The following is a 13,334-nucleotide window of genomic DNA, read 5'->3' on the forward strand; positions in this document are numbered from 1 at the left end:
ATTTGTCAGATGTTAAGCTAGTCTCTCAGAATGCATACCAATTACACGAAATAAAATCCAATCCAAATCCAATTTGTTAGTATTACGCCGTCAATAAGAAAGCAGCTGTTAAAATACAAACATGATTTAACAAGAGAGCACTAAATGGCCAATAACCTAAGAACCAAGTTATGTTAAAAGGTAAGACTTAAATCGAAATTGAATGTCAGATCCGAAACTGTCACTTTGACATTTCCAATTGAATTGTATAGAAAATATGGTCCTTTAAATTTTAGTTTGCATACATAATTGAAAGAAATAGTTTCTGTGTTTAGACTGAATTTCCAGATAATGGACGGTCAGAACTCACAGCCAATAGTTACAATAAAATCTGGCTTATGAATATTGAAATGGCAACACAGGCTAAAAACATTTCTATATGAATTTTTTCATTAATGTCAGCATAAAATATCTACAAACTTCTATTGCACAGATATAGACTGAAAAGAATGCTTGTGGAAATTAGAGATGCATATTGGTTGGGAAACCCCTTTTAGTATCTTGTTTTACACAACATGTTCTTGAAGGTTGTTATTTTATACGATTTAACTATTAATTGATTCATAAATAAATAAAAAACTCAAGCACTTTTCAATATTAACAAAAATAAAGTTTTCTTCTTAAAGTCAAGTCAGTACAAGTTCGCATGAGGCCAAGTGCACAGCACATCGAGATCACGATGTTGGACTCGTTACAATTTTTATTCAAAGTAGTCTTTATTGGTTCAGTTGGTTTGATAGCGGTAATAATTTTTAATAATTCTTTCGTATTTATAATTGTAATGTTTAAGAAAATGTGTCTATAGCTTTCGAATGCAACTGAATTAAAGTCAAACGAAAGTGAAGCCAAAGAATTTGCAAAGGAATCAAGTGACTTATTAAAAGAGTTCTACGAAGATCCAACAGATGATTATATTTTGGGTGAAGCTTCACTGCTTGTGGATATTGCAAATGGAGCTAAAAAATTTGATTTCAAAAATTTCGAAGACAAGCAACTAAAATATGAATTTGAAGAAATTATAAAATTTGCTGATGACAAGATTATGGGAGTGGATTATTATGCTGAAATGGTAGAAAGAATAATCGATCTTAGAAATTCCAATACGGGAGGATCATATTTTTTCACGGACGATTTGGATGTTCCCAAAGCAGTTGTTGAACTAGTAATTGGAGAGTCTATTAATTTAAAGGAAATTGAATTTTATTGGAAAGAAGTTAGATTTACAAGCGGAAAATGGGCAGCGGAAAATCTGAACTTTGTACTGGATGGATTAAAAAACGCGGCTAATACATCAGGTTGGTTTTTGTGGCTATATTGAGTTTTTTTTTTTTTTTGAAATTGAGTCCGAACATTTTTTCTTTTACTTAAGAAAATTTTAGAACCCGTGACGTAATGGTTAATGTGTAGGACTGCCATGACAGGGGCTGGGATGCGACCCATATACTGATTACTTCCCATCAGTGCCCGTCTGTTGGTTTATCTAACAATATTATGTATAAGATAAAAAAGTTTGAATTTAATATCTTTCTTTGTTTTAGAAATACTTTAGTCGAAAACCATTTTAATCAAAAAACTTTCATTTCGATCTTTCCCAAAATTCTTGAAACCGCAAAAAATATCAAGATGTTTAATTCGACTAATCGGACCCATTACATTATTTTTATACTTTTGTATGAGAACAATATTTTTTATAAAATTAAATTAGTTGGAAGCCAATATCTTAAATTTTTAAAAAGATACTAAAGACAACGTCGATAAATGTAAACATTTTCATTTTTAAAAATCAGACCGATTACAATAACTTTGTTGGGATGTTAAAAAAACATTATTAAAAGTTGGTAGAAATTGATTTTCGGCTCAATGTCGTTTCAAAACTATGAGATTATGGCTTCAAAATTATTTTATCTTAAAAGAAATATTGTTTTTAACATTTAATAAAATTTTGAGAAAAATCGAATTGACATTTTTTTAATTACTTCGACTCAAATATCTTTTGAAAAATTAAAAATATTGGCTTCAAACTTATTTTATTTCATAGAAAATACTTTTATTAATGCTACTTTAATTGCTAACCATTATATTTTTACTAAAAACATGGTTAACAAAAAAAAAGATTTTGAAATAAAACTATTTCATTATAGGCAAATTCAAAAAAATTGTTTATCAACTTTTAGTAAATTTTGTTTTGGTTTTAATTTTTTGAAAAAAAGTATCAATTCGATTTTTCGATTTACGAGATGTCAAAAACTATGTTCTTCGTTGCATACAATTATTTTGGGGATAAAATCATCGAAAAAAATGCGATGCGGGATGCGTTTCACACTGACAACTTCATTCCATTTGTTTTGCTTAAAAGTTCGTAGGTTTTCGTGTGTTGTAAAAAAATGTTACTAACAATATTTTGCATGTATTTCAAAATCTATTTTTGTTAAAGAGATTTTAAGACGAATTTAAAGACTTTGCAATATCCAACCCAGTTACAAATCTCTAACAACAATGTACCTGCTTCGTTATACATTTCTTCTTTAACATTACCACTGATATCAGCACCTATAATGTTGTTAATCCCTAATAATATTCATCCAACTGAATGTGGATTCTTTCACTTCTACTTTGTCGAAAAACATATTTTTGTCAAAGATCACCAACGAAAATACTTCACTAACATCTCCAATTGTATCCGGACTAAAGGCTGTTGAAGGGCAAAAAATATTGTTTCCATCTAAACTTGCACCGTCAACAAATGCACTGGGTTCCTCATTTACGTTAAATGATAAGAAAATTTTACATCGTAACCATACTAACTATTCGTCCTTTAAAATACGTAAATTTGACTCAATTTTCCATGTTTTAAATAATTCGAAAAACCCTTTTCGTCAGAATCGGACAACGCTAAGCCACCGTCAAACCAGCTAAAAAAGGTATTAATCTACTACCCAAACGTAAATAGACTTTGGACAAAGGCCAACAAGGTTTACAAAAACATTAATAATCTTCCTCACGATATCTTAATATTGACGGAAACATGGCTTAACAACTATATCTCAGGATCGGAGCTTTTTGACTCCTCTTATCAAGAATTTAGACGTGATCGTAATAACTCAAACGATTCAAACGCCGTTGGTGGTGGGATTCTTGTCGCTATTAACAATACGCTCACTGTTTACCTGATTGACGACTTTCGATCAATAGACATCGAAATACTATGCTTTAAAATTAAAATGGGAACATGACATTTATTTATTGTATCAGCATATATACCTCCAAGCTCCAAGGACGAGGTTTATGAAAAAGTAAACAGCTGTATGGAAAGTATTTATATCCTTTTGGAGCCCGAAGACGAAGTACTGGTTGTTGGTGATTTTAATTTACCCAATCTCAAATGGATGCAAATTGACGATGATAACTTCGACGTTCCAATAAATGCGTCATCTTCAAACGAGTTTTTATTAACAGATGGTAGGTCTTCATGTGGTTTAAGTCAACTCAACGGTGTGAAGAACCGTTTTGGAAAAACAATCGATCTGGTATTTTTCTCCGAAAATATATGCTCTATGTAGACAAATATCGCCATTATCTTGCACTAGACATAACACTTAATTTTAACATGACTTCGGACTTTGGAAATTTGTTAATGGTAAGAAGAAAACATGTGGGTACCCTAACTTATTGACTAATTCGACATCAAATTGTAATGAGCCGAGAATAATTGCGAACATGTTTGCAAACTACTTTAAAGATGCTTTTGTAGATTATAATACTATTAGTTTTACTAACACATCTTCCACTGTTATAAATTTCCCCCTCTTAAATTTTATACATTTTTTAATGAGTGAAGTTTCTGCCCTTAATAGTATTCTACAACTTGACGATTTTTTTAGTCCTGGTCCCGACGGTGTACCATCATCTATTTTAAAGAAATGTGCTGAGTATTTAGCACACCCGCTATGTGTTCTTTCAACACGTCTTTAAGTATCTGTATTCAATTATCTGATAACCAGCATGGTTTTGTTAAAAAGCATTCACCTGTTACTAATCTGTTTCACTTTACGTCCTTTTGTTTAGATTTTTTTGAAAATCGTGAACAAGTAGATTGTATCTTTACTGATTTCAGAAAGCCCTTTTTTAACGACTGTTACATGAACTGGGTCTCCTCATAATTGCAAGATAGACGTTACAGTGTTAAATTTAGTAATGAGTGTTCGAGTTCATTTATTGTGAATTCTGGTGTCCCCCAGGATAGTCACCTTGGTCCTATTCTATTTGTTTTATTTATAAATGACTTGGTTTCGATCATACAAAATGTTTCTGTCCTATTATATGCTGATGACATTAAAATTTGTAAAACAATCTGACTTCTCTTGCAAGAAAGCTTAATATTATTCAGGCAATGGTGCAATAATAATCGTCTTATTTTAAATGCCGAAGATGTAAAACCCTATATTTTACACGCAAAAAAGTTCCAATCGTTTTTAGTTACGTGTTTGATTCTTGTCCTTTAAGTAGAGTAAATGTATTTTCTGATTTGGGTGTTGTCTTAGATCCTAAACTAACATTCAAAGAGCATATAATCTTCATAGTTAAGAAAGCAAATAGAGTTTTGGGTTTTATTAAGAGATTTCGCCGTGGTTTCCTTGATCAATATATTTTAAAATTACTTCTTGTTTCATTTGCGAGACCAGTGCTTGTGCAGTATGGTCACCTTACTACGCTATACACGTCACAAGACTCGAAGCCATTCAAAAAAGATATTTGCGTTTTTGTCTACGATCACTTCCGTGGTTTCATGATATTCAAACATTACCGCCTAATTCGTAAAGACTTTCTCTCATAAATCTTCCTTCTTTAAGAAATCAGTTTAAACTTTGTTTTTAGACGTTCAAGTATAAGACTCCAGAAACCATTGAATACTAATCTTAGCAGATCAAACTATGGTCTTTATAACCCCTTAAATCAATTAATTGACATATACATATAACTAATTTTAATCTTGTATTAGTTCATCAAAAAATAATATGAAAAGTATAAATTGCATATTAAAAAGTTTTTATTTCTTATATGAACAAATGGAAATTGGATGAATGAAATTAATTTTAAGTCAATATCTTCTATTATTGACGAGATATTGAGAACCGAACATCAATTTTTACCAAAAATGTACGTACTATTTTTTGATGATTTTATTTTCTTATGAAAAAAACTGACTCTTGGATTTTTATAAAAAAAGAGGCTGGGATGCGACATACTTTGATAACTTCCCATCCCGTCTGTCGATTTGTCTTGCTTAAAAGTTTGTCTATATGCACTCGTATAAATTTTTAAAAAATTTGCGTACTATTTTTTGTAGATTTTATTTTTTATGAAAACAACGGACTGTTGGATTTTTATATAAAAATTACTGAATATCGAAAACAATATTTTCTGTGAAATAAAATAAGTTTGAAGCCAATATTTTTAATTTTTGAAAAGCTATTTGAGTCGAAAGTGAAGTTTTAGTATTGTTTTTTTTTAGAGATTTATTTTTTGTAAAAAAACTGCCAATTCCAATTTTTTTTAAATTTAACCAAATGTCAAAAACAATATTTCTTATAAGAAAAAATAAGTTTGAAGCCTAAATTTCAAATTTTTGAACAGATATTTGAGTCGAAAATCAATTTTTACCAACTTTTGTTTATTTTTTTTAGGTTTTTAATTTTTTGTACAAAAAATATCAATTCGATTTTTTTCAAAATTTTACTGAATGTTGACAACAATAATTTTTACCAGATAAAAGTAGATTAAAGCCAATGTCTCCAATTTCTGAAAAGATATTTAAGTCGAAAATCAATTTTTACCAACTTTTGTTAATTTTTTTTAGGTTTTTAATTTTTTGTACAAAAAATATCAATTCGATTTTTTTCAAAATTTTACTGAATGTTGACAACAATATTTATTGAAAGATAAAAGTAAAGTAAAGCCAATATCTTAAAGTTTTGAAAAGATATTTGAGTCGATAATCATTTTTTACCAACTTTTATTAATTTTTTTAGGTTTTTATTTTTTGTAAAAAAACTATTCATTCGATTTTTCTCAAAATTTTATCAGATGTCGAAAACATCATTTTTCGTTGCACAAAATTGTTTTGGAGATGAAATCATATTTTAGTCGTAAAATTTTTTAGGTGACAAATTTTTTTCAGTTTTTTTGATTTATAAGAAAACTGTTAAATGGATTCTTTCCAAAAAATATACTTCTTTAATATCACGCTACAGTATATTATTTACAATTTAATTCATGCCTCAAAAAATTTTCAACTTTTTTCTGTTATGTTAAAAAAAGACCCATACAATTTTATTGAGAGTCTTTTCTGCATCTTATTATCTGTATAACAAAATTTATTTAAAATCGATATCTCTTCTAGTTTTTGAGCTATTATTTCGACTCTAGGGACCTTAAAACATCGAGAAATGCCAAAATTTTCAATATTACGAATAGGTTTTTCAAGTCAAGTTCGGTTTTCGAAGCCATTTTTTTCGATGTTGGTCATGCGTTATCTTATACGTAAATACAATGCTTCATTTTTGTACTTTTTCTCTAAATGACAGCTATAACCTTTCTGCATAAACCGTAGAAATCTAAAATTAGTGCTAATTTTAGCACGTTATTCAATTAACATTTCTAAATAACAATTGTTAGAAAAAAAGTTTATTAGGAATCAACTTTCTTATGCAATTTTATAAGCAATGAAGCTTTTTCTGTTTATAACGTTATGAATAAACTTATAAACCAGTTTATATTTAACTTAATTAATTTATATACTTTCAGAAAACGTCATACTAATATAATTTCGCATGCCTTCTTTTGCTCTGAATATGATCTTTTCAAATCAATCTAAGATTCCAATCAAATTAAAATGTTATGACTCATGCAGAGTATTAAGACAGAAGTGTTAAGCTAAGATAGATTGTAATAAATTTTGTGGTAGCCAAGTTCAATTGATATTTTCTTTCTTGAAACCACGAAAAATGTCAAGATATTCAATTCGACAAATCGGACCCATTTCAATATTTTTGTATGAGAACAATAGTTTTTATTAAATTAAATACAAAAAAACACATTATTAAAAATTGGTAAAAATTGATTTTCGGCTTAAATATCGTTTCAAAAATATGAGATTTTGACTTCAAACTAATTTCGCCTTATAAGAAATATTGTTTTCAACATTAAAAAGACCACTCACTGAGTTTGTTTAAAAGCCCTTCCTGCATCGTTCTGCATTATTATATGTATGACAAAATTTATTTGAAGTCGATATTGGTACTGATTCTTAAGATGTGGACCACGAAAATAGCTTCCAGAACGTTTTTTTTTTAAATTCATTTTTATTAATAATATTCATTCTTAAACCTGTCTAAAAGCTAGATAAATATTCATTGAATTAGCCTTATTATCCATAACTTACAACTATCTAAATGGTCCCATACGGACACTCTAAGTTAAACTATAACACTTAATACTAACGCTTTTCGGCCCTAAGATCTGTTTCACTTCAATTTAAATTTTATTTATTTTTGTATTTATTAGAAAATTTTGAAAAAATCTAATATCTTTTTGTGCGACCATGCCTATTCTACTTAAAACTAAACCCTAAAACTATAAAATAAGTATGTAAGCCGGCCAAGGCTTGAAACCACATCCCGACTACTCAATATCAAGTGCCGATTAAAGCCACCAAAACTGGTTATCCTGCTTCACCCTATCAGTTCGGACCCGTTCGGACACAGCAATACTGAACCGAAGGAGCTCTGCTTTGAGTTGTGAAATGACGTCCCGATTGTACAGGAGTCGCCTATCCACGGTTCGTCGTCTGACGTGGTATATCAGCGGAACTGTCAATCTATCCTGTATCAGACCGCATCTATCTAAAAAGAGGAATGCAACGTTGAACCACACAGGACAAATATAAACGATCATCGGCTGTATAAGGGCCATGTAGCAAATAACCTTCACTCTGGGGTCAAGCCGACTGCTAAAAAACAGCAGTTTCATCTCTGGCCCTGGTCAGAGCAGCATTTATATGTCTGTCGAAATATAAATACTGATCTAACCAGATACCGAGGTACTTCACTACACTTTTGCTCGCTAATGGCTGCCCGTGAAGATCAACGATGACCATCTTGCGCCAATTCTTGCACGTATCCCTCATGGCCCTAGCCAACGGAGTCCGGAACAGAATTGTCTCCGACTTCCGGACATTTATTTTCAGTTTCCAGTCGTCGCAATATCGCTGAATCTTGTCGAAATCACGCTGCAAGAGAATTCTAACAACCTCAACCTTTCGGGCCGTTCTGCACGCAATAAGTTCGTCGGCGTACGCAATTGCCTTTGAAAGACTACCTATCAGATCGCTGTTGTAAATGCTGAAGAGAATCGTCGAATTCACCGCTCCCTGTTGAAGATCATTTCTTATTGAGAATGTTGTGGTAGAAGTTACATTGCCACTTTTGACAACAAACTTTCTACCGTTAAGCATATACAACAGTGGCTTCTAACCATATGGTTGCAAAGGCCTTTTTCAAATAAACCAGAACGGCACCTGTGCATTGTTGTTTTGATTTATTCTATTGGATATCAGAAACGAGCTTAGAGGCAGCATGAATTGTGTCATGACCCGCCTTGAACCCGAACTGTTTATCCGGAATTATGTTGTCCACTTAGTCAGAGCCCTATTAATGATATTTTCGAAAACTTTGCTAATGCTCGGAAGGAGACTTATCGACCGAAGATTTGACGGGTTGGAGTTGTCCTTTCCCTTTTTCGGGAGAGGATGAACCACAGCGGTCTTCCAATGCACTGGATAATATGCATTATTCAGTGCATTGTTGAAGAGTGTCGTGTAAATGTCAATTGCTTTCATCGGTAAATGTCTTAGTACAACGTTGGATATACCATCGACCCCTGCTGACTTTTTGTTTTTTATTGAATTGAAGATGAGCTGAAGCTCAACCTTCGTCACTAACAAGGGACTTGGTCCCGTTTGCTCGGTGAAGCCGTCATTAAACCGCATGAAACCGCGGTTCTCAGATCGCCATTGTGTCATATCATTTCGAAGGTAAAAGTGATTAAGTAGGGCTCTGTTGTCCAGGTCGTGGTTGGGGCGAATGCTAACATTCACCTTGTACACTTGCTGGAAAGCAGCTAGCACCGCCTCCACTTTTTCCTTCGGATCTTCAATTATGTGAAAGTCATCATCAAAGATGACTTCTTCTGGATCAATTTGCGCTGTCCTGAGTACGTCTCTGTTCTCTTCAGTTCTTTGGAGTTTAAGACACGGAAGGTCATTATCGTTTTTTTTCCTGAATATCTTGTTGATTTTGGGGAACATACTAGGGTCACTCTAATTAACTGACCGGATCTTGCGGTCCCAGTACTTGTTAATTGATTACCTGTAGTTCTCCTCAATCAACAGATTGACATTTTTTATTGACGACTTCAGCGTCCTAACCTCCAAGTCGTGTGGGTCTGTAAGTCGTCTGTCCAAGTTTTTGAGTCTTTTCAGTAAGCCACTCTTTTGCTTATACGTAGTGCGTCAATAGCCGCGTTTCTGTAAGCGTCCATTTGGTCCCGTTCTTTGTACTTTGGAATGGTCTGAGCCATCGTTCGTTTTATTGTTTCGTCCATCTATTGTAAATGTTGGTCAATTTCTGTATTTTAAAGGTTTCTGTTGTTTGGTGGGGCTATGTCACTTGAACGAAGATCTCTTACATCTTACTGTAATTGTAAGAGTGCGTTGCAACGTATTGCTCCAACTCCACGCGTTCGTTTGGAATCTGCATTACAGCAGCCAGTGCCCAGTGATCACTGTCGTACTCGTCTGTCTGTAAGCAGTTTCGCGGGTGATTACCCACTTTGTTTGTAACTGTCAGTCTGGTGTCGTAGAGCAAAAGATCCAGAAAGGAACTTGGCTTTTCAGTAGCTAGCAGGTCGACGCAATATTAAACGCTGTAAAGATTCATCAAATTAAAAAGATGGTTACGTCTGGAATTACTTTTTTGATTTCCCCAAACTTCAAATCACCGGCCAAGATGAAATAGTTTTCTTCCAAGCTCAGTTTTAGTTCCCTAAAAAGAATCTCGAGTTCTGAAGCAAAGTAAGTAACCTTCGGAGCTCCAGCCGCATAAGCCGCAATCATATACAAATCCGTTTCCCTTGAGTGAGAGAGATGCATTCAACAAAAACTTCTAGCGTCTAGAGCTTTCGCAATTCATTGTTGTATATGACTTTATAATTAATGCCTTTTTGTATGAAGAGAGCGACACGGCCCCCTTGAGTGGAGTCGGGCCGGTCTCTTCTTACGATATTGTAATTTTTATGAGTCAATTTGTGGTTGTGGTTTGGGACTGTAGTCTTTCAACAATTGGAACATATTGTCTCTTCGTTCAATCCTAATCAGTGAATTTACATTCACAGTTAGGACTTTTAGGAACGTCTCGGGTAGCGCGCACATTATGGTCTAAATGCACCAGGCCAGGCAATAAAGAGTAGAGATGATCTACCCTTTTGCTTTGCTCCTTTATCTGAATTTGCAGCCCTGTTAGTTGACCTTTAATGCTCAACAACAAGGCTACAATGTCAGACTGCACCTCTGGTGCCTTAGGCACGGTGTCCTTTATAGCAACCGTTGGTTGGGCCTGTCTCGTGTTCCCATTCCCTGACACCATTTGCTTCATTTCTTGGACCTTAGGGCAACCTCTATAGCTAGCCGGGTGCCCTTGGTTTCTACAAAGGACACACTTGATCAGGGTCAAATCCTCAACCCGCTCATTTCCCAGCTTGCATTCGCCTTCGATGTGGGTTTCTGAGTACTTGAAGCTTCCAGAACTTGCGTACACACGCACCCACAGACATCTGTCTAAAAATCTTCTATTTAATATTGATATTGCAATAACTTCCTCTGGGAAGTTTAGAATATTTTTGTATTGCTCTAGAAGGGTAGCCTCTTTGTCATAGGGGTATAAATCACTCTTCAAAATGTGAGGATCAAATATGTCATTGTTTTGTTTTGGATTTTAAAAATAAATATTAATTTTTTTTTATTAAAATTCGATACCTCGGAAATGTTTGCATAAATAATTGACTAAACATATTTTTAAACTAAGATTGAAAAATCGTTTTATATAAAAATTAAGTAAAAATAACTGCTCTAATGATTTACGAAAAAAAAATAATGTTAAATCAAGATTTTTAATTAAATGCTATTAACATTTTTGAAGGCAAACTTATTTAGAAAGTAAATTTAAACAGAGTCCTTGGGTACAGTTGCACTTTCGTGCGACCTTGCACCTTATTTAATTTTAGTCCTTTTACATTCAAATAAATCTAGGAATATTTTTTTAAAACTTAAAACCAATCTTAAAGATAAAGTTCTTCACTCAATATTATTGTTGGAATTTGGGCAAACAAGATTATTTCAAAAAGACGACTTTTTCTATGGAAGAATCTATGTAAATATTAATATTGCTTCTACTGTAGTAATTTTTTTTTTCTTTTTAAGATGTGTCACCTTTGGACTTTTGGATGCGCCACTACAATCTCACACAATTTGAAAATTTAATGAAGGAAATTGAGCCCCTCTATAGGGAACTACACGCTTTCATTCGAAATGGCATACGAAAGAAGTACGGTGATTCGATTACCGAACCAGACGGATTGATACCTGCTCATTTGTTCGAACAAGTTATGATTCAGGCTTGGTCAGACGGGAATACTATTTTAGAAGAAATGTTTCCATACAATGATCTTCCCCAAGCTAAATACTTTCCCTATGAAAAATTCAAAACAATGAAATGGGCTGATTCCTTTTATCAGAAATTAGGATTCACGCCATTTCCAAATGAGGTCTGGGAAGCTGATATAAAGAAGAAGAAAGAATATCTTCTCTATCAGTTCACATGTAGAAATGATATTTATTACAAAACCGCCAAGGTCTATCTTAAGTTTTGTGAAGAAATGAGTTTTAGCCAATTAATTGATTCATATTCGGATATGGGAAAACTCTATTATGCCAAAGAAATGACTGGTCTACCGACTTATTTCTTTTCTGCATACAATCTAGAGAATGCCATTGGAAAGGCAGCCAGTTTATCAGCGTTTACAATTCATAATTTAAAGGCCATTGGAATTATTCAAGACGAAGATGCATTATCGTCATCAGTGGAAATAAATAGACTTTTGAGAAAAAGTATCGAAAGTCTGCTAAGAATTCCAATCGAATTTGTTCACATTAAAATGATGGAACATCTTTTGACATCGGAAAATGAAAATGTCGATCATAAAGAACTCAACAAGAAATATTGGGAGTCAATGGAGAAGTATGTTGGTGTTAAGCGACCAACACCTATAGAAGAATCAGATGAGTATCTTGATCTACCTCCTGAATTTTACTATGATATTCATCAAAATTTGGAATCTAGGTAGGAAAAAAAAACATTTTTTTAACTTTTGTAAGTATTTGAGGTGAATGTTATATTTTTTTAGAAAATTCGACTCTGAAATCCTGAGTTATCAAATCCATAAGAAATTATGTGAGCTTAGTGGACAGTTTCCCAAGCAACCATTGCATCGTTGTGATATTTCTGGATCGAAGGCTGCTGGTGATGCTTTAAAGTAAACTAAAAACAACAAATAGTTAATATTTATAAGCTAAGAAAATTATATTTAACAGGAGTATGATGCGTCTTGGTAATTCTAAACCTTTAAAAGAAGTAATGGCAACAATGTTTCCTGAAAATCCAACAACAAGAGCTGAAGGAATCTTAGAGTATTTTGGTCCTGTAAAAAAATTGCTACTTGAAAAGAACAAAGAAGCAAATGTGAAACCAGGCTGGAAGGATTCCAAAGAAGATTTACCTAAGCCTTAATTGCAACAACGTCAATGTTGAGAATAAACTTAGGGTTTAACATTATATTGTGTAATATAGTAATATCGTGTTTTTTAATAAGAGCGCTACAATTTTTTTTTTTTAATAAAACGAAAACGGTTTTGGATATCAGTGAAAATCTTTATTCCTGTGAAAGTTTGTTTGATGCTATTATGAATTGAAATCGATTTCTTTTACATGACCAAAACGGGAACGCTTTTTGAAGGCCAGACTCTGAAATCCATTTTCGACAGTTTTCAAGCCTAAACTAGCTAATACTGCTGCAATTTCACGTACGATATTAACACGAAGTTCATAAATCGTCGCTGACTTGTTGGCATAGACGATAGACTTGAGGTAGCCTCACAGGAAATAGTCTAACGTGCCGCTCTTGAT

At 33.0% G+C, this 13,334-nt stretch overlaps 1 protein-coding gene across 1 annotated transcript; it reads left to right on the forward strand.

Moving 5' to 3' along the window:
• The first annotated feature begins 656 nt into the window (after positions 1-656).
• LOC129941604 (angiotensin-converting enzyme-like) lies at positions 657-12,997 on the forward strand. The gene is made up of 5 exons (XM_056050276.1): positions 657-781; positions 845-1,334; positions 11,573-12,491; positions 12,556-12,684; positions 12,743-12,997. The coding sequence occupies exons 1-5, from the start codon at positions 686-688 to the stop codon at positions 12,936-12,938; spliced, it is 1,830 nt and encodes a 609-aa protein (XP_055906251.1). The 5' UTR covers positions 657-685; the 3' UTR covers positions 12,939-12,997.
• The last annotated feature ends 337 nt before the right edge of the window (positions 12,998-13,334 follow it).

Source organism: Eupeodes corollae, chromosome 1, assembly GCF_945859685.1.
Source record: "Eupeodes corollae chromosome 1, idEupCoro1.1, whole genome shotgun sequence".
Lineage (NCBI taxonomy): Eukaryota > Metazoa > Arthropoda > Insecta > Diptera > Syrphidae > Eupeodes > Eupeodes corollae.

Bases quoted from the DNA above. Each gene is read 5' to 3' on its own strand.
- LOC129941604 (XM_056050276.1), top strand. From the start codon at position 686: ATGAGGCCAAGTGCACAGCACATCGAGATCACGATGTTGGACTCGTTA. The intron at 782-844 runs GTAATAATTTTT...ATGTGTCTATAG, and splicing joins GTTCAGTTGGTTTGATAGCG to CTTTCGAATGCAACTGAATT. The intron at 12,685-12,742 runs GTAAACTAAAAA...TATATTTAACAG, and splicing joins GCTGCTGGTGATGCTTTAAA to GAGTATGATGCGTCTTGGTA.